Here is a 25,183-nt window from a genome sequence, read left to right as displayed (position 1 = left end):
GTCGTCACCTTTTAAAGGGCTCCGACATACATCATGCACTATGACCACTTTCCTTGGCATAACCCCAGGTGAGAGCTTTCTAGAGTGGATGTAGATTTCTGGAGTGGACAGTGCAGCTAGGTGTGATAAACACAAAATGAAATCGCTCATTGAAATCAAGAACCTGCATGCTCCTGGACTTTGGTAGAGGCCTTTCACCCTCCTTGACAACTTCTTCTGTAAAGCCTTTGTAACTGATTGTAACTGTCTCGAAATTGTTGGCATATTTGCCTCAAGAATAATAAGCCAATTTGGATATAGCACAAGGTGTAGCTTATGTGAATAGCACAAAGCTAATCACCTCACAAAGAAAAATACTTAGTAAAATTAACTCTTAATAACAAATATCTCTTGTAGCTCAAAAGCTGTCCTTACAAGCTCAATACCCGGCTAATGAGTAGAAGCTTGCTACTTTGGACAAATACATCTAGATGCAGAATGATTATTTGCACCTGTGCAGTACATTATAAAGGCAGGAATGGGGCCTTCCTCACTGTACAATAAACTATAATATAAGGCTTCATGGACATCACAATGTGACCCATAGTGACATGTTAAGAGAGTCAAAGACACAAAATTTAATCTGACACTTTTGGAAAATGCTACAAACATGAACAATTAGATTGTCCCATTCTCCTTCCAAAAAGCTCTGTACAGGTTTCTCTGCCTGCATGTCTATCAACTCCCACTCTCCACTGGTCGTCATTTCTGTAAGAGACTGCTTGAATATATCCTCCACCGGTTTAAAGAAGAACAGCCGAACATCCTTAACTGTAGAGAAAGAGACAAACCAATACAAAATACTTGGAAATGTAAGTAGACAAACAGAAATATACATCTATCAGTTTAGTCCACTCACTGTCGTGTTTGTAAGAGTTGAATGTGTATGTGCAGTTTTGAATATCAAATGGAAAGGTGTAGATATCCAGTCGGCAGGAGCTGAACACATGAATTGGCATTCCATCCATAACTTCACCAGTGGACGTAACATAGACGTAATATGTTTCTGGTACTCTGTTTTCATCCATGCTGTAGGAAGCATGTTAAGATATGAGAATACAATTATATTTGGGTGGTGTGGTGTAGTGGTTAACAGAATGTTCTGGGTTAAATAAAGTTTAAGTTCTCAACAGTACATGTGGCACTTTGTCTATTACAACAGAAAATAATTTTGACATGATCAATAGTTTTTAAAAATCAGACATTTTTCCTTGCAATGGAAATCTAATAGTGCAATCATGATTATAAGTGCAGTTTGAGTCATATTCAAATATATACAAATATCAATATAGAATAATGGTAAAAATAACTTCTCTGATTGATGGATCTCTCTTCAGGATTATGGGTAGTGAAGTTCTTAAGTGGAATTCAGCTATCAAACCCAATGACTTTTAACTGAAGTTGAAATCACATTGATTTGTGGCTTCTACAAAATCTGAGATCATGGTAGGTCTGTCTTGATTAGTTTATACATTATCTCTAGAAATCTATTTTTCTCTGGAGAAAATGCATTGTTTTTTTTTTGTTTTTTACCATCAGAACCTGCCTGTTGTGCTTTAATTGGAGGATGATGGAGGCAACATGATCACAAGCAAAATTGGAATGTTGCTTCTGAAAGTTCCAGTACTCAACATTTATCTCATTATGTCTAATTAATGACAAATCTCCAATCAGACATGTTTGCATCGGTTCAATATGTTTACCTTCTGCTGTCACTCAACCGGAAGTGTGATACATCAGCCTAGTGGGAGACAGAAGTTTTTGTCTGATGGTTCTATTTTCCCTCTAATACATTTTTCCTCCACTGATGGTTAGGTTAAGGGTTGAGGTTTGGGGGTAGAGTTAATAAATTATGCATTCCTCTTTACTGTATTATACAGTATCTTTTTACAACTAAAAGGACTGCTTAACAACTCGCTTTTCATGACCCTCTGCGGACATTTCAGCAGGAAACTGGAGCTCATATGTGTCCTTTCATTTAAAAACACTCAGCCACTGGGTGCAGAGCTTTGAATTTTGGTACACACCAAGTTTATCCCAAGAATATTCCACCTACTGTTTCTGAATTCACTGTGAGATTAGTTTGGTCTAAATATACTTCCATTGTAAGCTGTCACTGTCAGTATATTTTAGTTTTTTTACATAGGTTTTTTAAGAGCACTAATGGGGCTTTTCCACAGCTCGACTCTGCTCACTTTTTAGGGGTTTTCCACTGTGGATAGTACCTGGCACCTGGTACTATTTTAGTACCACCTTGGTCGAGGTTCCAAGCGATCCGTGCCGATCCGATACTAAATGTGACGTCAAAACTCTGCAGATCACTGATTGGGCAGGGACTGGATTTGCGACATGGGACATCAACCCACTAGTTTTAAAGTTAGCTACAGCGATAGCAGTATTATTTGTTCACATGACTTTCAAATTGTAAAAGGAAATGGCTGTGCGCAAAACCATGCCGTGGTCAATAAACGAGGTAAAGGCGTTCCTCTCGTTAGCGACAAACGAAACGACGTGAAACAAAAAAGTCTCTCAGGAAGTGTCTCTGTTGTTGGCATGACGATCAGCCTATAATCCCACCCACGTTGAGGCGGCACTAAACAGCAGTGGAAAAGCAAGCTCAGAAAAGTGAGTAGAGTCAAGTTGAACTGTAACGTCCAGTGGAATAGTGCCATTAGATTCAACTTGTGGTGCTTTTCAACTTACAATTCATTGATGACAAGGTCTGGAATCCACAACTTCTCTCTTGGTAGAGAGATTCTATTTGATCCACACTCAACCGGATCCCAGCTCAAACCTTCAATCTGCCACCTCTACAAAAAGTAATAATAAAAAATATTGTTCCTCAAATTATAAACCTGATGTTTGACTGTAAAAAGCCCATAATTCATGGAACATTAAGAAGAGGTTTTCATGTAGCTTGACTGGTAGAGCATGGCACTTGCAACACCAAGATCACAGGATAAAATCCCAAGGAGCACACATACTGAAAACATGTATGTCTTGAATACAATTCCCTTTGGGAAAAATGATTTTCCAAATACATAATTGTAATAAGTGGGACTCTTACCAGCCTTATCCAGATATATGTTTCCAACACCTGTGATTTTTCATCCTGAAAGTGAAAATATTTGCAATCTCTAACAGTACCTATAATATATTATATGATTTCTGCTTTAATTTCTCTGCAACTAGTGTCAGCAAATGGAATTGAAACTGGTTTCAGAACACTCCCACAACCTTCCATCGGTCGACAAAGAAAACCGATAGTCCTGCTCCAAACTCACAACAACTGGTTGGGATTCTCAATAATCAGAGCAATATTTTTATTGCACCACAGTGTTTTCTACAAATGGCTTACTTACTGTAGTTGTTTCTGCATATTAAGCTAGTAAAGGATAGTGTTTTAACATATAAAAAATAAAAAATTATTTAAGCCTCAAGATCAACACATAAGATTGCTTACCACTCCTAAAATTCCATAGAGAGTCAAGTCCAAACTGACATTGGTAGGAGTTTGCAGACTTATCACCGGTCTTGCATCACTGTAGAGAAGAACTTCCTCATTTAGAGCATTAAGGAGAGACTTGGTTGTGGGTTGTGAACAGTTTAACGTCTCGCCAGATCCTAGCAAAAGAGCTGACAGAGCAAAGCCTGAATGTAGCATGTCATTTTCTTATTTTATCATTTATTACAGTATTTTATTACTGAAAAAGTTACATAGACTTTTGTATTTTATCCAAATGGTTGGATTTTTACTTTAATGGTCCATTTGAGGTACACACAAGTGGACGTCCTGTATCAAAACAAGTTAAATGCTTGAAATCACAAGCAATTTCTGTAAAATGATTGAATCTTTAATACAGACCTCAATATTCGCAGTTTAGATTGTTTAATTCACATTCTTAAACGAATCAACATTTACATAATGCCAAAGTGATTACAGAATGCAATATGTTCACACTATTAATGTTGTCTGATTCTTATTCATAGAATAAATAAGTAAATAGCATCAATTAAAATAAAATTTGATATATTCAAATCTGTTCATACACTTTTTACACTTTTAAACAATAAGAGTTTAAAGCAGCAAATAAAATCCTGTGTTGGTTCAAAAAGAAATTGGGTTTCACCAAAGAACCAAACTAAGAGTGATACACAATATAACTAACAATAAAACATAAAAACAACAGGGCTTCAATTGTGAGCTGGTGGGTCAAATGTTTTAGAAATACAGCGATGTCATTTCTGACCATATCTCAAAATGTACAGTGGTCCGAATGATTTGGACACTTTAAACTGTCATTGCATTGGAAGTCATTTCATCTTGGATTTAAGGATATTTTACCTCCTTAAAAAATACAGATAAAGTCATTTTCAACACATGTTCCCCAAATCCAGTGAAACATTTTCTCATAAATCACTCTATATAATTTCCAAATTTCCTTCATAAATCATATATATTTTTTTATTATTTTATGTCAAGAAATTTACCATCTTACATTTTATAATGAAGCAGCTGGTGATGAACTGGAACCAAGTGAAAGCAGCAGCCCATGGTTTAATCTGTAGTATACAGTTAAGCTATTAGTGCAATATAAGCACGAAACACAATTACATGGAGCAAATAAAACAAAAGCAAACAACTGCAAACGGTCAATGAAGAAGAGATAAAAGGCTACACATAAATGCTAAATATTTAGTCTTACCTGGGATCTTGGCAGACAGACAAAAGCCATGAGTTACTCAATCAACGTGTTAACAAATGACAGATATTTTGCAGATTTTACTTTGCACAAATTGTTTTGCTCACTTTATATACAGTACAACTCATTTGCTTACACAAATTAGAATGGATAGATCACAGCTATCATAGTTTTCACCCTCTCATTTATCAAGGCATTTCTGAATATTAATATGCAGAGGAAAAAATGCAAATGAGGATTTATTCTTTAGTGGAAACTGAACAAATCGCTCTCGTGGCACAACCTCAAGTTAATTGTCTTCTTATGTCCGTGAATGTTTTGGAGCCTATCGATTGGTCAAACAGAACATCATGATTTGAAAACCTACTGTAAGTTCTACTGGCACAAGTCTAGTAAGCTAAAAGTATCTTTGACAAGTTCAATAGGATGGGAAATTGATACATTTTGGGAATTGGGAATTGGGAATTGCCCTTGTGACCTGTAGAAAACCTTCAAATACAATTCTTCAATTGATTCCAATTTATGATGTTACCGCAGATATCCCCACCAAACAAGGGCAAGTAAAGGGCAAACACTGAGTCATGTGGATATTTTTCAGAGAACAGAACCCTCAAATGGTCCTCTTTTCAGGCAATGACCACAAAGGTTTTCTGGAACATACTTACAAACCAAGCAAATCAATGGGTGTTGAGAGATGGGTTAGAGCACTTACAGACTATACAAATGAAGGCCATTTGTAGACCTGAACATTTGATTACAATTGAACAACCAAATAAACCAAAAAGCTGTAGATACAGAAATAGATTGATTTCATTGGAGTAGCACAAGGCAGTAGCTAAAAAAAGTGCTGGAAAGTACTGTCGTTACCTTTGTATTTTGGGCATGGATATGCCATCATTTTATAGGAATGATTCAGTTTCAAGCACTGCTGAACAATAAGAATTGTGTTTTCTGGTGGTCTTAGTTCAGATTTTTCCGTGCCGTGCCAACATATTCACTGGCCCACCAAAAAGAATTATAAGTTTTTATTTTTAGCAACGTGTTTGGTAACGCTTTACATTACTGTTCCCTTTGTTAACCCCTTAAACTCTAGTAAATATTTTTGGCTACCGCTTGCATTTTTCACACCCAAATGTAAAAGCTCACCAAACACAGGTACAGTGGACTAATTGCAAAAATTTGTTCTTGTTTTTATTTTTTTTTAAAGATAATTATTTTTCGCCTAAATTTGCAAGCATGTAATTCAGGTTCTGTTTGCTCTATCAATCTCCCTGCAAAAACTGTTAGTTCAATCCAGGGTGAACTGGGACTGAAAAGTGGCCCTGAACTTTTTGGCCCAGAGCGGCCCACTACACCCGGCCTGCAACACACCACACCATAAATTACCGGCTCATTGATTTATTATTCTGCCTCAAATTCAAAATGTTTTTGTTGAAAAATGACATTTCTATTCACTTCTAGTGTTTGTAAAAGGGTCAATTAATATACTATGGTATTTTGTCCTGAATAGCTATTTATCAAACGATCTGAAGACCTTTTCATCACTTGATAGGCCTCGTTCATTTGTAGAGTTCCAGCCAGAAGTTTGGACACACCTGGCTGAATGAATATTTCTCATGATATATTAAGGCCTAAATGCTTTAAATTAGTCTTGTATGTCATGCCTGTGGACTGGCAAGTGAAGTGGGTTTGTGGGGCAAAATCATGACAACGGGCCCACTAGTGTGGAAACTGTCATAACTTTAAATGATCTATAAAACTACTATATCAAGGGAATGTGTGTAATTTAGGTGCTTTGACAAATCAGCATTTTTTCACCATTAGCTTTCTGAAAGAATTATTACACACATATCAGAGTATTTCACTGCTTTTCTGACCATAAAATTACATGTTTTAAATAAGAATATGAATACAGTATGATTATTGTTCTCACTGGCATATTGGTACCCAAGCCGGTCACCTATTGTCTTAAGGACGGGCCTGACCTGATCATCATTTCTTTGTACTTCTTTGCGTGGTAATGTTCTAGCCCACATTGCTCAGCGGCCCTCCGGGAAAGTTCCCGCTGCTCCAGATGGCCGGTCCGCCACTGGCTCATTCCACTGGATGGCAGAAGTACTTGGAAAAATATATTTTTTACTCTTCTAACTTCCATGACAATATACAGATCTTAAATGCATTTGTTGCTCTAATGCAGCTGATCATTCACCTTGTTCTTGTCCATAAACGCTAAGGGCCCTATTTAAGAGCCCTACTGTTAAGCTCAGCTCTATGCCATAAGTCATTAGCTCAAGGTCAGTGGGCATGACCATGAAATGTTGGTATTTTCAAGCAAGTATGCGCTAAGTTTAGGCGCAAGTAGGTTTGGTGAAATCGTATATGCAATGTGCAAATGGGCTGAATTAAGTGCAATTAAATTCTGAGGTCCTTCTCTGGGAATTCCATTGTCTGTGTCCTATTATATAGTCCATACCCTGTCAAGCACCAGATATAAAAAAAGACAGCACATTCCTAGTGTTGTAGTGTAAATGGACTGCATGTTAGGAATTAGAAGAATAGAAAATGTGCATTAACTGCATCCTTGTTGAATGTCAGGCATATTTCAACGACAGTGACAAGCTCCATTTACTCACATAGAAAATGTGATTCTCTCCTGAATTTGGATGTACGCTGAGTTAAATTATAGGGAATATAAGCATTATTAATAATTTTCATCTAATGACAGACACACTCTTGACTACTATTAACAATGACTGAATCGGCACTTCACTTCTGCCGATCTATTTTGATTTAAAAAAATTATGAATGTATTCAAACACACACACCCACACAAATATATATATATATTTTTATTAAAATGACACTTTAAACTAAATGAAAATATAATCAAAATAATGAAGTGGTACAAACATTTTAGTCACTTCTTCCACTAGCCCCTTTTGAGTGACAAAATCAATCTCAGCAACAGGTGGAAAATTACTTGTGGGCTACAAATTAAATCATAAATACATTTGTAAATTACAATTATTTTCACCACTCATTAACATATGATACACCCACAGTTTGCATGCATACACCCACAATAGTACTAACACTTCCAGACACGGCCACTTGCGCTTTGCGCAAATACGAAAATAGAGCCCCAAGTCTATTTCTGATCGCACACACCTTCCCCACTGTTACGTCAAATATCTCGGCCTCTGAGTGGACTAGAAGCTTCATCTAAAAGCTTAGTGTTCTTGGAAACTGAGATCCTCAGCTTTGCAATGATGTATACAATTTCATCATCAATAGTTGATAACATATTTTTCTGAAGATTTCTTTATAATAATTGACATAACATTGGATTATTTACCCAAACAAGCACACAGATAGATTAAAAATGGGCTCATATTGAAGAAAGCAGCCTAAAGTAAGAGCTGATGTAGAGTTTTTGGCTACTTTGAGCTTCAGAGATCATATTTCACTTGGATTCTTTTGATAATTTTCGAATGTGGTGTTATGAAAAATAAACTGTACAGTCACATTTAATTTGATATTGTCTATTTAAGTGCAATGTGAAACACTTTTATATTAATATTTCTGTATCAATTACCTCTAGGTGGTGCTAATTCACAACACAGAGGATTTCAGGCTTTGTTTTGTTATTTTATGTTGTTTTATGCAAAAGTGATGGATTTCTGTAAAATGTCAGTTTCTAAGCTTTCAAATGGAACCACATATAATAAACTTTTGAATCCAGGAACATTTACATTTTAAATGTAAAACTTAATACATGCTCTTGGCCCGACACAGACACGCATATTTCACTTATATTTTATTTATAATAAGTAAGTATTTTACAAAAAACAATAAAAGTGAAATGAAGTCATTTTAAATTGTATTGCACTTTTCACAACACACATCAAAGCAGCTTTACAGAAAATCATGCTGTAACAGAAAATACTGGTCTAATGTCTATAATGTTTTATGGTTGGGCTTGGCAGCAGTTAATCCTCTGTGATGTCCACTTTAGTAGACTGAAGTGATGTCTGGCTGGCACAGATTGCAGTTAGTAGTCATCACTAAGTGACATATAGTGGTGGGAGTAGGACATCAGGCAAAACCGGAGCTGGATCTGGCAGGCTCTGGTAATCTCGGCATATGCATCCCAAGGTTGAGACAGTGAAAAAAAATTTTAATTATGTAAACATAGCTGTCATTCAATATGAAGCAGAGTTATAGAACATGAGAAGTGTTCTCGTTCTGGCAGACCTGACTAATGCATCATAACTATGAGTTGAGGGATAAATTAAGTGTATGCCTGGCTGAAGAGATGAGTCTTTGGTCTAGGCTTAAACTGAGAGAGTGTGTCTGATTCCTGAACAGTGCTAGGAAGACTATTCCATAGTTCAAGAGCCAAATTGGAAAAGGATCGATCTCTGTTTCTGGATTTTGAAATTCTAGTTATTATTACTGTTAAAACATTGATTTGCAGTTATAACAATATGAATAAAAGGGTCAACTACTTGGCAAAACTTGTCAATTTATGTCATAAAAGCTTCAGAAATACACTAAAATGCACCAATTCATGATTTGTCACAATGCACTATTATTGTGATATTAAAAGGAGAGATTATGCAAGAACATATCATATAATAAAATCTGATGACCATTATACAAGAAGGACTGTACAAAGTTTTCTAATGTTGGCAACTTCTTAATAAATGCTTCATGTGTCCATTTTAAATTAAGGTATCTTCTCATGCAGTATGTTACTAATGTTGAATAAGTACATTTATTAAGCATTTATAATGTGAGATGAAATGTCTCAATGTTAAGCTGGTATTGCATGAAAGTCACCCAGTGTCATCCAGCCTGTTGTTGTAAACACGTCAATGACTTAAAATGCATATTTAAATGAATTATTAATCATTAATGGACACCTTTTTTAAAAACCTTAACAAAGGGAATATTTATGTCGTTCTACCCATATTTTTATGCATCAGAATTTAACGTTACCTTTTCTAAACAAATGGACAAATGCTACGTATAATTACGTAATAATTACGAAAATACTGTTCAAATGACTTGATTTCTGAAATATTGCAATGGAAAATTTTCAAATATCAAGTATAAACGCTACACTACTGTAACCGGTCCTGCTCAAACTGCTGTGAGTGGGATTCGAACCGGGGTTTCCAGCATGGGAGGCTAAAGGCTACAGCCCCTTCTGTCGGTCGCTAGTGCACCTCTTGAGGCCAGAGGAGTGAGATTTACACACTGCACAGCTTCCTACCAGCTGGCTACTGTTACACTACCCCAGTATACAGTATAATTGACAATAAAGCAATTTTTGTAATTAACAATTGCAAATGTGATATTGCTTTTATGCAACAGTTCAACAAACATGCAAATAATATGAAATAACTTCCATTTCAGACAAAAATTTGCCTATAGTTCATACGCTTCTTTTCCATAAGCAAAAAGAGTTCCAAAAGAAGCCAAAGAATCAAACACAACTTTCAAAACTACTCTCATACTCTCATTTTAAACTAGTGTAGTGTTCATAAACAAAGTGTTTTTGAATTCATCTTTTACATGCACAAATCATTTCCTTTCACTTCTATTGTTTCAAAGGAGAACGAGTCTGTGGCTGTTTCTCAATGTGCGTTCTTATGTGCACTTAAGTTCTCATGGACTCGTTCGACTTCATCATCCACTGTCAAAGTTCAATTCCAATGCTCAAGAACGCAAGTACAGAGAATGCATAAACTTAACCGGATGTGTTCTTGATAAGGCCGAATATCGAGGATGCATCGGATGGTGACTTGTGGGCATGAACCCATTTGAAGTCCCAGAAGTAATAGTGGCACTATGGTGGCAGGCGAAGGACATTTATCGTTGTGTTTTCCCTGAAAAGTTTACCGCTATAAACTCGCGAAAGTCTGATGGCTTGTGAGAGTCGTTATACTCCATCAACATTTGTTGTTTTATTGGCAATCTTTTACATTTTTAAGTATTAAATACATGGAGGATATGAGAGTTAACAGAATGTATTCTTTTAATGTGTTGTTAGTCCTGCAAAACCTCACTGGTGCGATGATGACAATGCTGATAACAGTTCTCTCACTGGCTACAATTGTGATGGGATGGTCAATTGGGCAACAGCTCACAATAGATGCATTCTGCACCCTCCTGTCCTTCCACATTTGTTCTTCCAATGTAGCTTGAAATGACTGGTCTGCATAAGAATGCAAGTCCGTTCTCTCAATGTTTAAATGACCACCTACTGATGTACAGCGAGGAGAAAACTCAAGAAATAGTCACTGAAAAAATAAGTGAATTAAATAAGAATGAGAGATGAATCAACATCCCCACCCCTATTGGAAAGCCACAAACAAGGAGAAGAAGAGTGATACAAATAGAGAAGTGTCCCAGTGCTGTTGGAATGCTGCTTGTCCAATCAGATTTGAGGACAGGAACTAACTGCTGTATAAAGTAACTTGTTCACAGGAGTATTGTCATGCTGGAAAAGAATAGGACCCTCCCCAAACTGTTCTCTAGAATGTTATTGTATGATTCTTCATACTGAAGATTTTCTTCTCTGAAAATTGTTAACAGATAATACATTTTTTGCTCAACCAATGGGGTAAGTTTGGGGCAGGGCTATCTATTTGACCCATGGCAGATGTAGGAGTGTTCAGAACACTCGCTCAAAAAGAGTCATTATTTTTGCAATCACATTTGATACCACTAGTTCAGATATAACACGATTCCCAAACCTGAGTTGGCATAAGCATTGTGCATAAGTTCATCCCATGCATCCATCCCATCAAAGCTAAAGTATATTGACTTTTTAGGTGTGATGGCCATCATGGAGATGAGTTCTCAATCTCCTCTTGTCTCCATGTAACGTAGAGATTTGAGTGTCACCTCCACTGGCTCTGAAAATGATAGCTGAACATCTCGCACTGGAAAGAAGAAAACTGATTAGTGGCATCACAAAAACAATAAAAGAGAAGGTTCATAGATCCGACTGAGACTTACTGAGGGACGGTTACTCACTTGTGCTTGTATGAACCAAATGTGTCTGTGCAGTGTACTGTATGTGCAACACAATTTTCCCATGAGCACAGCTGTGAGAAGAATTCATGAAAGCCAGGAGAAGACAACAAACTTATATTATAGCAAGGACCAGTTAGCCTATTTGGGTCCCCCCCTGACCGCATTCGCTTAAGTTTATGTATTATGGTGTAATAATATGCATTATGTGCAAAATGTATTTGCCGAGTGGTTTAAAAGAAGAACTAAATGCAGTACAAATTTGTTTCAAAATATAAAAAGGCAAGTTTTCACACTGCAGTTCACAAAATGAATACAAGTAAGAATTGTTTTTAATAATTACATATGCACCAATATAACAATATAAAGTAATAAACAGCTATATATATATTATACTCCACACTGGAACATTTTTGAGTGATGATGTAAATAAAATTATGAATCAGAGTTTTAAATTGATTCATTAAAATAAATTGAACTTACCAACTCTAGCAGCATTTTTGCTTCTGACAAGAGACACTATTAAAACACAAAACAAGGAAGAATCATAAAACTAGAAATCTTAAATGCACAAATAAAAAAAGCATTCAAATTAGTTAGCATTGCTTAATTTTTTTTTAAATCATTGCAATATTCAATATATTGCCTAGTCCTAGTTAACTAAGACTAACAAGATTAACCTATGTTAGAATAATACAACATTAAAAGAATAAAGGAACGTTTTGATCATGTTTAAAATAAAATACATATTAATTCAAGGACAAAGACCAGTATATTTGTTGTTAAAAGTTTATAAATCTAAAGCAAAAACAAAGGGAAAAAACTAAAACTTTGAAACAAGGACTTAAGGTTGCTTTAGAGAGATCTGAATGAATACAATATTTTAAAGCACAATGCAAAAAAAAACATTGACTTTTTTAATTATTATCACTTGAAACTAACCAGCACCCTGTATTGTTGCTAAATCTTACCTTGAGTTTTACATTGTCTATATCCATCAAGTTCTTCATCAATCTTAAAAATAACAGGGCATCAATTTTCATTTGAGAACAATTCCTCAGTTTGACAGATAATGTGTTAGAAAGGAGGGTACGTAGCTAAATACAAATCACTGATTTGCTTAGGCAAATTAAAATGAATCATTCTGATTGGCAACACGTGCATGCACCCTTTTACTTCTAAACCAAAAGACACAAGCCCAGATATGCAAAATACCAAAACTGTGTGTGATAAAAACCCTCAGAATAAATGTGCTGTGAGCTTGGTTTCTCACTGTGGTTTATTGCTGGTTTTCATTCTTAAAGCAGAGGTTAATAAACGTGACATTGTTTGAAACTGTGGCATAGACTTGGACATTACAAACTATTGATAAGGATGGTTAGACACTTCAATGCTATTATTACTAGTATTGAAACATTATCATTATCACTCAAATATAGGGATTCAACTAGCCTGAGATGTTTGTCATCTTACAATCTTTCCTTAAAAGAATCGTTCACCCCATTGTACTTACCCTCATGTCATTCAAAACCACATATTCTGTGATAAGTCTTCTGAATGCATACAATAGGTTTTAGAAGCTCGTTCACAGTGGCTCCAGTGTTCATGTGTAGGGATGTGACAATAACACATTTTCATATCAGGATAATTGTTGGAGCATTTATCACGGTAAACGGAATGATCACATTATTGTATTGAATTGGAGACTTCCGGCTGAGCATGTAAGCGTGAGGCACGCAGTTGAGTAGGCTCCCGACGATATCAATTAAATTCCCTACATTATTGTATTGAATTACAAAACGGGTTGAAAGACAAATAAACTATATTGTTGTTCTTAATCACAAGATTTAGTTACTTTCCAATTTGGCTCTTGAACTATGGAATAGTCTTCCTAGCACTGTTCAGGAATCAGACACACTCTCTCAGTTTAAGCCTAGACTAAAGACTCATCTCTTCAGCCAGGCATACACTTAATTTTGTACTTTTTAAATTAAACGATCGCAAAGAAAGTAACTTTGTAAAGATCAAACCATATAAGATTTAAAGAGACATGGTGGCTTTCAAAACTCTGAGTCCAATGCTTCTATTCTATCTCATTTATTACGGTTTATTTTCATTGCAAATGAACAAGTAACAACAATGGTAACATTTTGAGGGAAATAATTTTAGCATTTAAGCAGAGGTGGGTAGACTAGCCAAAAACGGTGCTCAAGTAAAAGTATATGTAATTATGTTAATAATTACTTGAGTAAGAGTAAAAAAGTATCCAATGAAAAGAATACTCAAATAGTGAGTAACTAGTTACTACCATTTGTAACATAATGGACTTTTAATCTCCAATATTCCATTGCATAATACACATTTAACATGTATTACATAATAATAATAATTATTATTTTTATTATTATTAAATTATTAATATTATTATTGTTGTAAATTCTTTCATAATTGTCCCTCATGTTGTTCCAAACCTGTATGACATTCTGTCCTCAATGCAACACAAAATACTGAAAGTCACACAGGTTTGGAACAACATAAGGGTGGGGAAATGATGACAGAATATACATTTATGGCTGAACTATCACTTTAAGGATGCTTGTCAGATTTGGATGAATCTGTCAATTAGAAGAGAAGTTTGGAAACCAGTTTCTAGTGATTATTTTGGGGAAAAATGTGAACAATATTGCACAGGTCCAGTCATATATAATGCTGAATAAAATAAAGCAAGATCATGCTTTATTTATGTTTCATAGCTTTTTAAAGTCCTGCATGGAGTCTTGTTCAGTTACAGTATTTTAGTGTCATTAGATCATTAGTTCAGTTTCAGTAAAGGGTAAAGTGCACCTTATCTCTGTATTTGGAAGCGTGTTAGGCTTATTTAAGTTTGTTCTTTGTTGTCCATGAGAAAACGCGCCACATCTGTCAAACGCAAAGTTTCTTTGCAGTGTGCACGTGCAGAGATGTGCTCCAGTAGTCATGCATGTACGTGATCGGCAGAGGAAAAAGGCATGAACGTGGGTTTATACAGTGGACTTTAGCCCGTTCACACATGCATTCAGGTAAATTACAGGAAAATCGTTACGTTGCCTTTTCTGGTAAATGTCCCACATGTGCTGTTCACACATACAATCAATATGGAAATTTATCGGTAATGATACAACTTCTCATTAAGAGAAATTGCCAAAGCAAAATTTACCAGTATTTTCAAAAATGTTGTGTTCACACATGACATCTAACCTGAAAAATGCAGTCAATTTCCTGGAAAAGGATGTACGTGTGAAAGAGGCTACTGATATATTTCAGCACAGATATAAAATGTATTCTTAGAAATTGAATTCATGAGAGCCCAAAGTTACAGAATCACTGAAAATGACCGTCACCACAACACAGACTAGCTCATGTTAGCACAATCGCCAAAACAACGAGTTTTCATAAGTTGGAGCTGCAATTCTAATCTTGAAATATCTGCTTGTCTTGGTGTACAATGAAGGAATTGCGTGATGAAAGAAAGTGTTTGTTTAGATCGCTTACTGCTGCTGTGTTGGACTCGAGTGACAGAGCGCAACTGTAAAGTTGCCATTCAAAAATCTCTCAATAAATTAATTAAACCTGTAATGAAATGCCACCCATTGTAACAAAGAAAATTACATTTGTTTTCATTAGTAATGTACTTGAGTAAGAGTACAAAGTACCCACTATTAAACCAAGTCTTAAAAGAAGTACTCAAGTAAATGTTACAGAGTAAAAGTAGTGCATTACTACCCACCTCTGTGTCTAAGCGATTCAGAAAAACTGTACAAATGAATGTAGCTTTGCTATAAAATTGTATTAGGTGTGCTACTTGTGTTTTTTGTTGTTTTGTAATATGGTTTAAGACTGTTGTATTTGTATATATTTGATGGAAAACGATCTGCTTACTGTCTTCAGCCAGTAATAACAAATGTGAAGTCATCACATGAACACTTATGAGGAAAAAACTAATTATTTTAAATCGCATGCATAGACCTCCACACTTGGTACATGAAACGCAACAAAATTAAATATCAACAAACTGATAATTTTGTTAAAGAAACAAACATATCCTGACATTACAAAACAAGTTACCATCTGTGGCAACAAAATCAGCAAAAAAAGCAAATGGCCAAACAATGGAACCATATTATTCATGCCCCAGTGCATGGTGGGAATTAGTTAAATGGGAATGAATAACATATATTTTTTGTTTAAACTAGAATAATTGCATTAATCCAGCTCGCTGCTGTTGTATTAAAAAAGCTGCATTGATACTCATCACATGATTTCTGACAAGTTGCCAAGCCATAAAACTACAATAACCAAGTAAATCTTTCATTGCTTTTTCAGCATTATTTCCTTAATCTAAAATGTTACTTAAACACATATGAAGCCATTTCATTTTAATTCGACTTCCTTTCATTCAAATTTGAATTTCAATTATATATAAAATATTGTTCTCATTTATTTGCATTATTTTATAAACACACTATAAAAATATTATAAAAAGATATTGCATTTATTACATGCAGTCATCAGGCAATGTCCCTGCTGACAACAACCCCCACTGTCATCTGGTATTTGGCACATCTGGTCTTCTGCCTCTTCCCAGTTATGTTGTTGCACCTCCCATCCTCTTCAGGCTGAGATGAGGGTGTGGGAAGACTCTTGGGTATGGGCAGCTTTTTCTGGTGTTGGTGTTCAGGGCTCTAATGAGGGGCCCGAAAGTTGTTTCAGCTCCAACAATTCCTCGCCCTATGATGGAGCATTTGAGGGCTGTTCTATACCCTCTGTGCCCTCTTGTGTTACACTTTAAGGCGCATTTTCGCCTTCTGAGTCCATTTTTAAAGGAATAGTTCACCAAAAAATGAATTCTCTCATCAATTACTCACTCTCATGCCATCCCAGATGTGTATGCCTTTCTTTCTTTTGCAGAACACAAATGAAGATTTAGAAGAATATTTCAGCTCTGTTTGTCCATACAATGCAAGTGAACAGTTTCCAAAGTTTTGAAGTTCCAAAAAGCACATAAAGGCAGCGTAAAGATATCCATGACGACTCCTGAGGTTTAATCAATGTCTTCTGAAGCAATCTACTTGTTTGAAAAATGTAACTCCTTTTTCACTGTACATCTTGCCATAGGCACAATAATAATTTCAGGGCCGATTACTCTTCTAAGGAACTGACACATCCGCAAACTGCCAAGGACACTACTGATGTCAAGATTTGTAGTAAAAAAAATTATTTTTGTCTGTTCTGACCCAAAATCAATTAAAACCAATTAAGTCGAATTTTCTGCCTTGATGTTCTTTTTGGAGTTTGAAAGTTTTGGTCACATTCCCTTTGAATGTGAAATTGTGTGGACTTACATACTGTATGTCAGACACTGTAATATGCTCTGGTCCCCTCCCTGCTCGTCGTGGTGACAAGGTTTATAGTAGATTAGTGTTACTGAATGGCTGGATGTCTGAGTGGTGTCTGGAGAATAGAATAGACAATTGGAAGAGTTTTTAGGGTAGACCTGACCTGCTAAAGAGAGACGGTCTCCATTGCTCCAGGGAAGGTGCCACTCTCCTCTCTAGTAATTTGGCTCATAGTCTTAATAGTGATAGTATATGACTTACTGGGGCCCAGGTCAGGAAACAGACAAACTGGCTAAACCGAACAGTTACTAGCTGTCTTGAGACATAAACTACAACTCATGTGGCTGTAGGCTCTATTTTTGTAAGCGCGCAAAGTGCAGCGCTACGCCCAACAACCATGCGCAATGTCTTATCCAATTTTTGTGAGAGCGCTAATTCTAATCGCAATTTTCGTGCCAGCGCATAGTGCAAGTGGGCATGGGTGGGAATGTTTGCACTATTGTGGAACTGTGGGTGTTTTGTGTGTTAATGAAGTGATGCAAAGAGCAATTTGCTATTTTCCTGAGAAATAGGACATTGCGCTAAGACGTTTGAAAACCACTCAGTTCCTGCATTTACAGTTTGGAGATTCCACCTGCAGGTGTTAATAAAGTTCATGTCTGAACTCTGAAAATATATAATATTCAAATTGTGCCTGACGATCAGAGTTGTAGCCATTTTATGTGAAACAAACATTTATGAGATTTGTGTTAAACTATATATAGTTTATTTTTCAATTATTATTATAATTCTTAATTATAATTAATAAATAATTATAAATAATTCATCACATTTGCACATTGCATGAGTGAGAAAGTACTAGTTAGGCATTTCATGAGTTTATGGATCACTTGAATGCAAATCACATAGTGATTACTTCCAAGCTTTTAAAATTGAACTTTTAGGAGGACCTGAAAGTTCCCAAATGCTTCATTGAAGCAGTTTAGGATGTTGACAACCTTAAACTAGCTGGACAATATAAACAAACTGTCTAGAACAAAAGACATTAAATTGTTCAGCACATTCCAACAAAATACTATAACACAATAAATCAATTCTTATATTATTCTATTTTTGAAGAAAGCAATGTAAGTAAGTTAAATATGATAGGCCTACACCAAAATTCCAAATACTTGGGTACCATCAAACTGAAAACATTTATAATGAGATTATAAATCAGAAAGACCCAGAAAAGTCTTGGGATAAAAATCCTCCAGTTCAGATCCTATTGGAAGACTATAACGGCAGGAGAGAAGCTTCCAAAATAGGAAATTAAAACCCAAAAGAAACAAAAACATTTATTCAACTAAGTTCTTCAGAAGGTAAAGTTCGAAGCTAAAAAAAGATATGTGAATGATAAAATATACTGTAAACCAAGTATATGACTAAGTACACAACTATCTTTACAAAATGTCACATAATTGTGCCACTACAAAAATGTAGACAAGCTTTTGTGAACTGATGAGCCCTTGCGAAAGGGTGATCGTTGTTTGTGCTATACCCTTGCAAGATGGGGAAGTTATCTGTAAAATATGACTGTAACAAGTTCCTTCATTCAGGGAATGTGGAAGCAAGAAACGACGTATTCTGCACAACTCAAACAGACTTCGTTAGCCCAAATTTCTTTCACAAAACACACAGTTCTAATCTCGGCTCTATCTCCTGTCTGCTGCCATCTCCTCCCCTTTTATCTCTGCCACAGCTCACTGGGAATACAAACAGGTGTTATCACATGGGTAAATCCTTAACCACTCAGCTTCCCTGGACCTCAATCTCCACATATCAGTGCTCGACCACACCCCCGCCTCCACAATGACCAATGCAGCACAATGCATGTTAAGGAGGTTGATCGTGATTACAAGTAGTAATGTGATGATTAATACAAATTCTTATAAGCTTGCTAAGAGTCTTTCTTTCTTTCTTCTTTTATTTTATTTTCTTTCTTTTTTCCCCTTTTTCTCCCAATTTGGCATGCCCAATTCCCAATGTGCTTTTAAGTCTTCACGGTCGCGTAGTGATTCGCCGGAGGACGAATCCCAGCTGCCTCCACATCTGAGACTGTCAACCCGTGCACCATATCACGTGGCTTGTTGAGCGCGTTGCCACTGAGACATAGCACGTGTGGAGGCTTCACGCCATCCACCGCAGCATCCACGCTCAACTCACCACATGCCCACCCATTATAGCGACCACAAAGAGGTTACCCCATGTGACTCTACCCGCCTGGCTGGAGTCACTCAGCACACCCTGGGATTCAAACTTGCAAACTCTAGGGGTGGTAGCCAGCGTCTTTACCACTGAGCTACTCAGGCACCCACTACGAGTCTTTCTGACAGAACTACCACTTACACTTCCAGTTCTACCTGGGAAAAAAAAAAAATATTTGATTGATGTAACTTCATGTAGTTAGGATGAAGTGGAATGATAAATTTAAAAAAGATGGTTAATGTTGTAGAAGTGGAACTTTTGTGTCTTGTATCTTACGTAAGATGACAATATGCTTTTTTTCTGATCAAGGCAATGCCTTGAAGGAGAACGATACATTACAAAAATCACTTGTTCAATTGTTTATTCATTTTCTGTTCAATCTTAGTCATTGACATTATAACATACTATGGTCTGCTTCAGGACCACTTCTATTGTGCATTTTTCTAATCGACAGTGATACATGTTTAATTCAGTTATTGGGCTATTATCATTATTACAAATAGCACAGGATCAGAAATATTTCATATTAGTTTTATGTCGTTATGTTCCTTTGATTACAATTTTTAAGTTAAAATTTCCAGTTAAAATGAAAAATGTTAAAAACTCATATTTTCATTGTGGTCTCAAATTTTTTTACCCCACTGCATAAGAATTAATGTAAATAACTTGCTAATAATGATTATTCATTTGCGATTAATATTATTCAAACAACATAACAATAGAAGAAAATAAATTTAAAAGTACAGAACTTATGCCAATAATTTTCTGAAAATGTCACTATTACAATAGTAATATGATTTATTCCATATGATTCCATTTGCCAAGTAACAATATGTTTGCACAGGTTTAGTAATCAGACATACTCAGCAGCTCTCATTCCCATATAGTTTAACAAAGATGCATTTGAATTGTACCAGTACACCCAAATGACCACTATAGTGAAGAAACTCACTGAGAGAAAGAGAACATAAATGCCAAAAAGCAAGCGATCTATAACTAGACCAAAATGCATCCACTCATCTTCACTCTGATCGGTCTGAAAATGTTTATCGACCTGCTGACGGATGTACAGTATCTCTAGACTTATCTTCCTTAGTTCTTGTAGAGAAGCAGATTTCTTCAGGTTTGTTTCACTCTGTGGGATTTCACATGCTTGTTCACAGTGATCGGTCTCTTTTTTGCGGCCTGTAAATACAAGAAAACTTGTTGAAATAAATGTGATTATACACTGTAAAAAGCGGTAACATGCAATTGTAACCTTAAGGAGCTATTACTTGATCTAAGACTCACCTTCACAGTTTTCACTTGGTTTCTTGCTTAAACGAACAAGTCTGGCGAGATAGTTGAGGAAAAGCACCTTGACCCACTCAGGTAATGGTGGATAGCGACTGGAGCCACATAAAATATTAGTGATGACAATTGTCTCCAGTAGACTCGCCACCATCAGTGCCAGACACAGAGAGAAAAACGCATCTGCAATATACAGATTTGGAATGACATGATTATGAGTAAATATGGTCAGATTTCCTTTATGGCCATTCAGTTCCTTTAAACATTGTTTCTATATAAACAATTTTATATACAGACTTATGAGAGGTAAGTTGTTTCCTGTGACGGGCAGCATGTCATTCATAAGCAGCAGGAACACTGTGTATCCCAGAATGAGGGTCATCTTGAAGGATGAACGATCCGAATTCTGAGGCGGCAGAAGAAAGCTAAACAGATCTACGGTAATGAGGAAGCAGCTGGGAATCAGGAGATTTACAATGTACAGAGTGGCCCGACGCTTGAGGACGATCTAATGTTGGACAAAATAAATTGAACCAATTTCCATTAGAATGGCAATTAATTTCATTAAAATACAATTATATTTATTTTTTATTTAACAACAACAAAGTCCTCAAGTCATTCAAATTGTATTGTAACAGTGGTAGAATGGTTATACATAGTAAACAAGTGTGTCGTATTTGTTATTCGAATCCTGAAGAAGATTCTTTGGTTTTTCAGCAAGGATGTCGACTAGCTCCCATTCTCCCTTAGTTTTCATCACATTTAGAGAAGTTTTGAGCGTTTTCTTCACTGGTTCTTGAAAGTTCAACTGAATATCACTCACTGTAGTCAAGAAAATCCAAACGAGAGATTAGTGGTCACAAAGGTATTAGTAATATATAAATAATTTCCCCTTTGGTCAAACTGACTTACCAGAGTGCATATACGAATTAAAAGTGAATGTGCAGTTCTGAATATCGAATGGAAAAGTGTAGATGTCCAGATTACAGGAACTGATCACATGAAATGGAATATCATCCATCACCTGGCCGTTATGATTAACGTAGAGGTAGTATGTGTCCGGGGATTTATTTTCATCCATGCTTTAAATTAAAACGAGATGAATGTTAGAAATGGCTGTTAGATGACAAAGTATTCGTCCTGTTATTCATTGTGTACATTAAAGCTTTTAAAGTGGCAATAAATGTCAGTTCATTCAATCACAGAATAAAGTAAGAAATGCCACCTTGATCTCATTCGTTTTCATAGGTATTTGTAAGTAAAGTGTGGTTATAGCACACACATATGTTCTTTCATTTGGATGGGATTGTGTCAGTAGGGGGCAGTCAAGGCAACTCCAGCAGGCCACAAGCTGGGCTGAGCACAACAGAATGCAGGGATTTCTAAATGTGTTTTCAATGTTTCAGACTGTTTAACTTGACACGGTGTAACAGTAAAGTTAAAACCTTGCAGCCTTAAAGCCCACCTGGTCAAACGGGAGGATGGTTTGGGCTGACTGAATACCCAAGTCAGGGCAGAATGGTCTGTGAGTACTTCGAAGTTCCTTCCCTCCAAGTACTGCCTCCACTTTTCTACAGCCCACACCACGGCTAGACACTCTTTTTCTGCCGTAGAGTACGATTTCTCTGCTCCCTGTACAAGTCGCGAAGCATAGGCGATGACATGCTCTAAACCATCAAAGTCCTGCGTCAGTACAGCTCCTAATCCTATATCGCTAGCATCGGTTTGTACTTTAAAATCCTTAGTGAAGTCAGGTGGCATTAAAACTGGTGCTTGTTGGAGGGCGTTTTTAAGATCATTAAAACCATTTTGGCATTCGACTGTCCAATCCCAAGCTGTCTCTTTAGCCTTTAGTGCATATAAAGGTGCTGCTTGCTCAGAAAAGTGAAAAAGTTGAAGTGGAGAGAAGAATAAGAGAAAGCTTCTCCATGTGGTTAACACATCCTTCCTCCCTCATACTACTTCTCCTATCCTTTTTATGCTACCAGGAATCTCACTGGCTAGAGCGCCCCCTAGTGACAGGATTAATATTACATGTGCAGCAAGCTAATAGGACTAATAACTGTAAAACTGTTACACACGCATCCTAAAATCACAGCGCTTATGACTAGAGACGCTGAAAACGAGTGACATGTGATGTAACCAAAGTAAGATGTTCCAACTACTTCAAAATAGTGCAGACATAAGTACATTTAAAGCCACTTTTCCCATTGTCTAAACTTATTTGCTGCCACAATTCTGTATGTATTTGAATGATACAAATTATAATACTTATCATACAGTATATAATATGTATAATTATTTCATACACTGTATACTAAATTCAATGTTTTGGGGGGCCTTTTTCAATAAATATTCATGCATGTCATTAATTGGGATTAATTTATTCAGCACATCATGTAATTAATTTGATTACAAATTGCAATTGATTGACACCCCTAGTTTCAGTGTCTATTCAAATGTACAAAAATGCAGTGTACACTTTATGTACAGTATGAATACCTATGAAAACTAATGAGATTACCCTGAGATACCTATTAAGATTAATGCACAGTATTTTAACACTAAATCAATAACATTTTATCATTAAGAAACAACTGTTTCTAAATTAACTGGTTTTATATAAATAATAATTAAAAAAAAAAGTAATTTTGATTGATTAGATCAAGTGGAAATAAATTCTTATGTATATTTAAACAGGTTACCATTTTTTTACAGTACACATTGTGATGCTTTTGAACTTACAATTCATTAATGACAATATCAGGCATCCACAACTTTTTTCTCGGCAGTGAAATTCTCTCTGTCCCGCATTTATCAGGATCCCAGCTCAATCCTTCAATATTCCAAAACTACAAAATAAAAAGTATTGTTTTTAAAGGTGAAGTGTCATTTCTGCCCCACTAGTGGCACCAAACAGATCTGCATCCTGTTTGAGCGACCCAGCAGGGCCGGACATAACATCACTGACATCATTGAAGGGACGGACTGTTTGTCCAAAGAATGCAAGATGGGGAAATGTTCAGGAAATATGTTTGAAAACAATAAACATTTTTGCAATTTTGGTCTGTGCTGCTAGTAGTGCAGAAATCACACTCTTTAGCTTTAATGAATTTTTCCTTATTTGCATGATTATTTAGAAAAGTTAATTAAGTCACACTTGTTGTAAAAGGCCTAAAGACAGTCACAGAAGGACTTACCAAATACACCCAGATGAATGTTTCCAGTACTTGTGCTTTTTCATCCTGAACGTGAAACAAATAAGAGTTTACAGGGTTGCGATCAAGCCCCTTTTCCAATATTGCAAAATAAGTCACCATCAGTTTCAAGTATGGGACAATTTTAAGATCTAGCCCTAAATCTGATTGTAGCCAAAGATGATTTGTATCAATAGAATTTCGAAGCCCCATTCTCAGGTCAGTTAAACATAGTAATAAAGTATCAAGCAGAAATAATGGCAAGCGCAGAGTCTGAACTTTCTGAAAGAGCACAAGAAAAAATGTGAACTCCATGCGTGACCTTGAGCAGCACCTCGGGTATTTTCATTGCCACTCACTGGTAATGTGGTCATTCACAGACTCACAGGAATAATGCAAAATTTAAAGAAACCTACCACATCTATGATCCCGTACAGAGTGAAACTCAAACTGATGTTAGTGGGAGTTCTCAGGTTGAAAACCGGCCTCACTTCAGTTTTCCCCAAGAAACTCGCTCTCAGAGATGTTAAGAGGGCGTCTGTAGTGGGTTCTGAGCAGTTAATAGTCCCTTCAGATTTGATTAATAGAGCTGTAGGAATAAAATAATTCATTAAACAAAATATTGATAGGAGGCGATGTAAAGAGCAACTCTTTGCTTGTCAATATGCTGTTTGTTCATAACTTGTTGATGAATATTAATACCTTTATTAAAGTAGATTTTTTTCAGTTTTGTCCAAATTTCAAATTCACACTTTAACACTTAAAAATAACTTTCATTAATAACATTACAAATATATTATATAATATATATATATATAGATATTGTAGTAATAATAATGACATATTAACAAGAGGTATTGAAAAGATAATCATGGCAAAGATGAATTGAAATATTTTGCTTTAGCCCACTGAAAGCTGGTTTTTATATTCAGTCTATGTGAGTGACACACAGCTGTTTTGTAATGAAAGTCTCATTCAAACTTACACTGTATGATGAGACTGTAGAAAATACGCTGAACCGGCAGAAACCTGGCAGAAAATCCAGCAACCTGTAATGATGATTTTAACAATCACTGCAATATTCACTTTAATATTTATTTGTTGATTTAACTTTTTTCATTGCAAATATTGTCATGTTACGTATCTAATAATTAGACAACAAACAATACTAAACTATCTTACCTGTGGTCTTGAATGCAAAACTGCAGCCATCAGTGTCTTATGTGTGTGAAGACAAATAATTGAGTTCAGCTGACAGTCATCCTGTGAATATATATACACCAAAATT

General features: G+C 36.0%; 1 protein-coding gene across 1 annotated transcript; it reads right to left on the bottom strand.

The window, feature by feature from the left end:
- Positions 1–20,225: 20,225 nt before the first annotated feature.
- On the bottom strand, positions 20,226–25,117 carry LOC127639371 (5-hydroxytryptamine receptor 3C-like). Its single transcript, XM_052121334.1, has 10 exons — positions 25,078–25,117; positions 24,881–24,944; positions 24,312–24,484; positions 23,899–23,943; positions 23,444–23,550; positions 21,611–21,780; positions 21,354–21,520; positions 20,996–21,206; positions 20,699–20,881; positions 20,226–20,593 (listed from the first exon to the last, which is right to left on the bottom strand). The coding sequence occupies exons 1-10, from the start codon at positions 25,105–25,107 to the stop codon at positions 20,262–20,264; spliced, it is 1,482 nt and encodes a 493-aa protein (XP_051977294.1). The 5' UTR covers positions 25,108–25,117; the 3' UTR covers positions 20,226–20,261.
- Positions 25,118–25,183: the final 66 nt, after the last annotated feature.

This window comes from Xyrauchen texanus, chromosome 48 (genome assembly GCF_025860055.1).
Source record: "Xyrauchen texanus isolate HMW12.3.18 chromosome 48, RBS_HiC_50CHRs, whole genome shotgun sequence".
Taxonomy (NCBI): Eukaryota; Metazoa; Chordata; class Actinopteri; order Cypriniformes; family Catostomidae; genus Xyrauchen; species Xyrauchen texanus.
This window is presented reverse-complemented; position numbering and strand designations above follow the sequence as displayed.

What these genes read in the sequence shown, in the direction of transcription:
- LOC127639371 (XM_052121334.1), bottom strand. Translation starts at nt 25,107, where the DNA reads ATGGCTGCAGTTTTGCATTCAAGACCACAG. An exon ending in TGTACGGGATCATAGATGTG is followed by an intron (nt 23,944 to 24,311) that starts GTAGGTTTCTTT and finishes TTTCACGTTCAG; the next exon opens with GATGAAAAAGCACAAGTACT. An exon ending in CATTCATCTGGGTGTATTTG is followed by an intron (nt 23,551 to 23,898) that starts GTAAGTCCTTCT and finishes TTTATTTTGTAG; the next exon opens with TTTTGGAATATTGAAGGATT.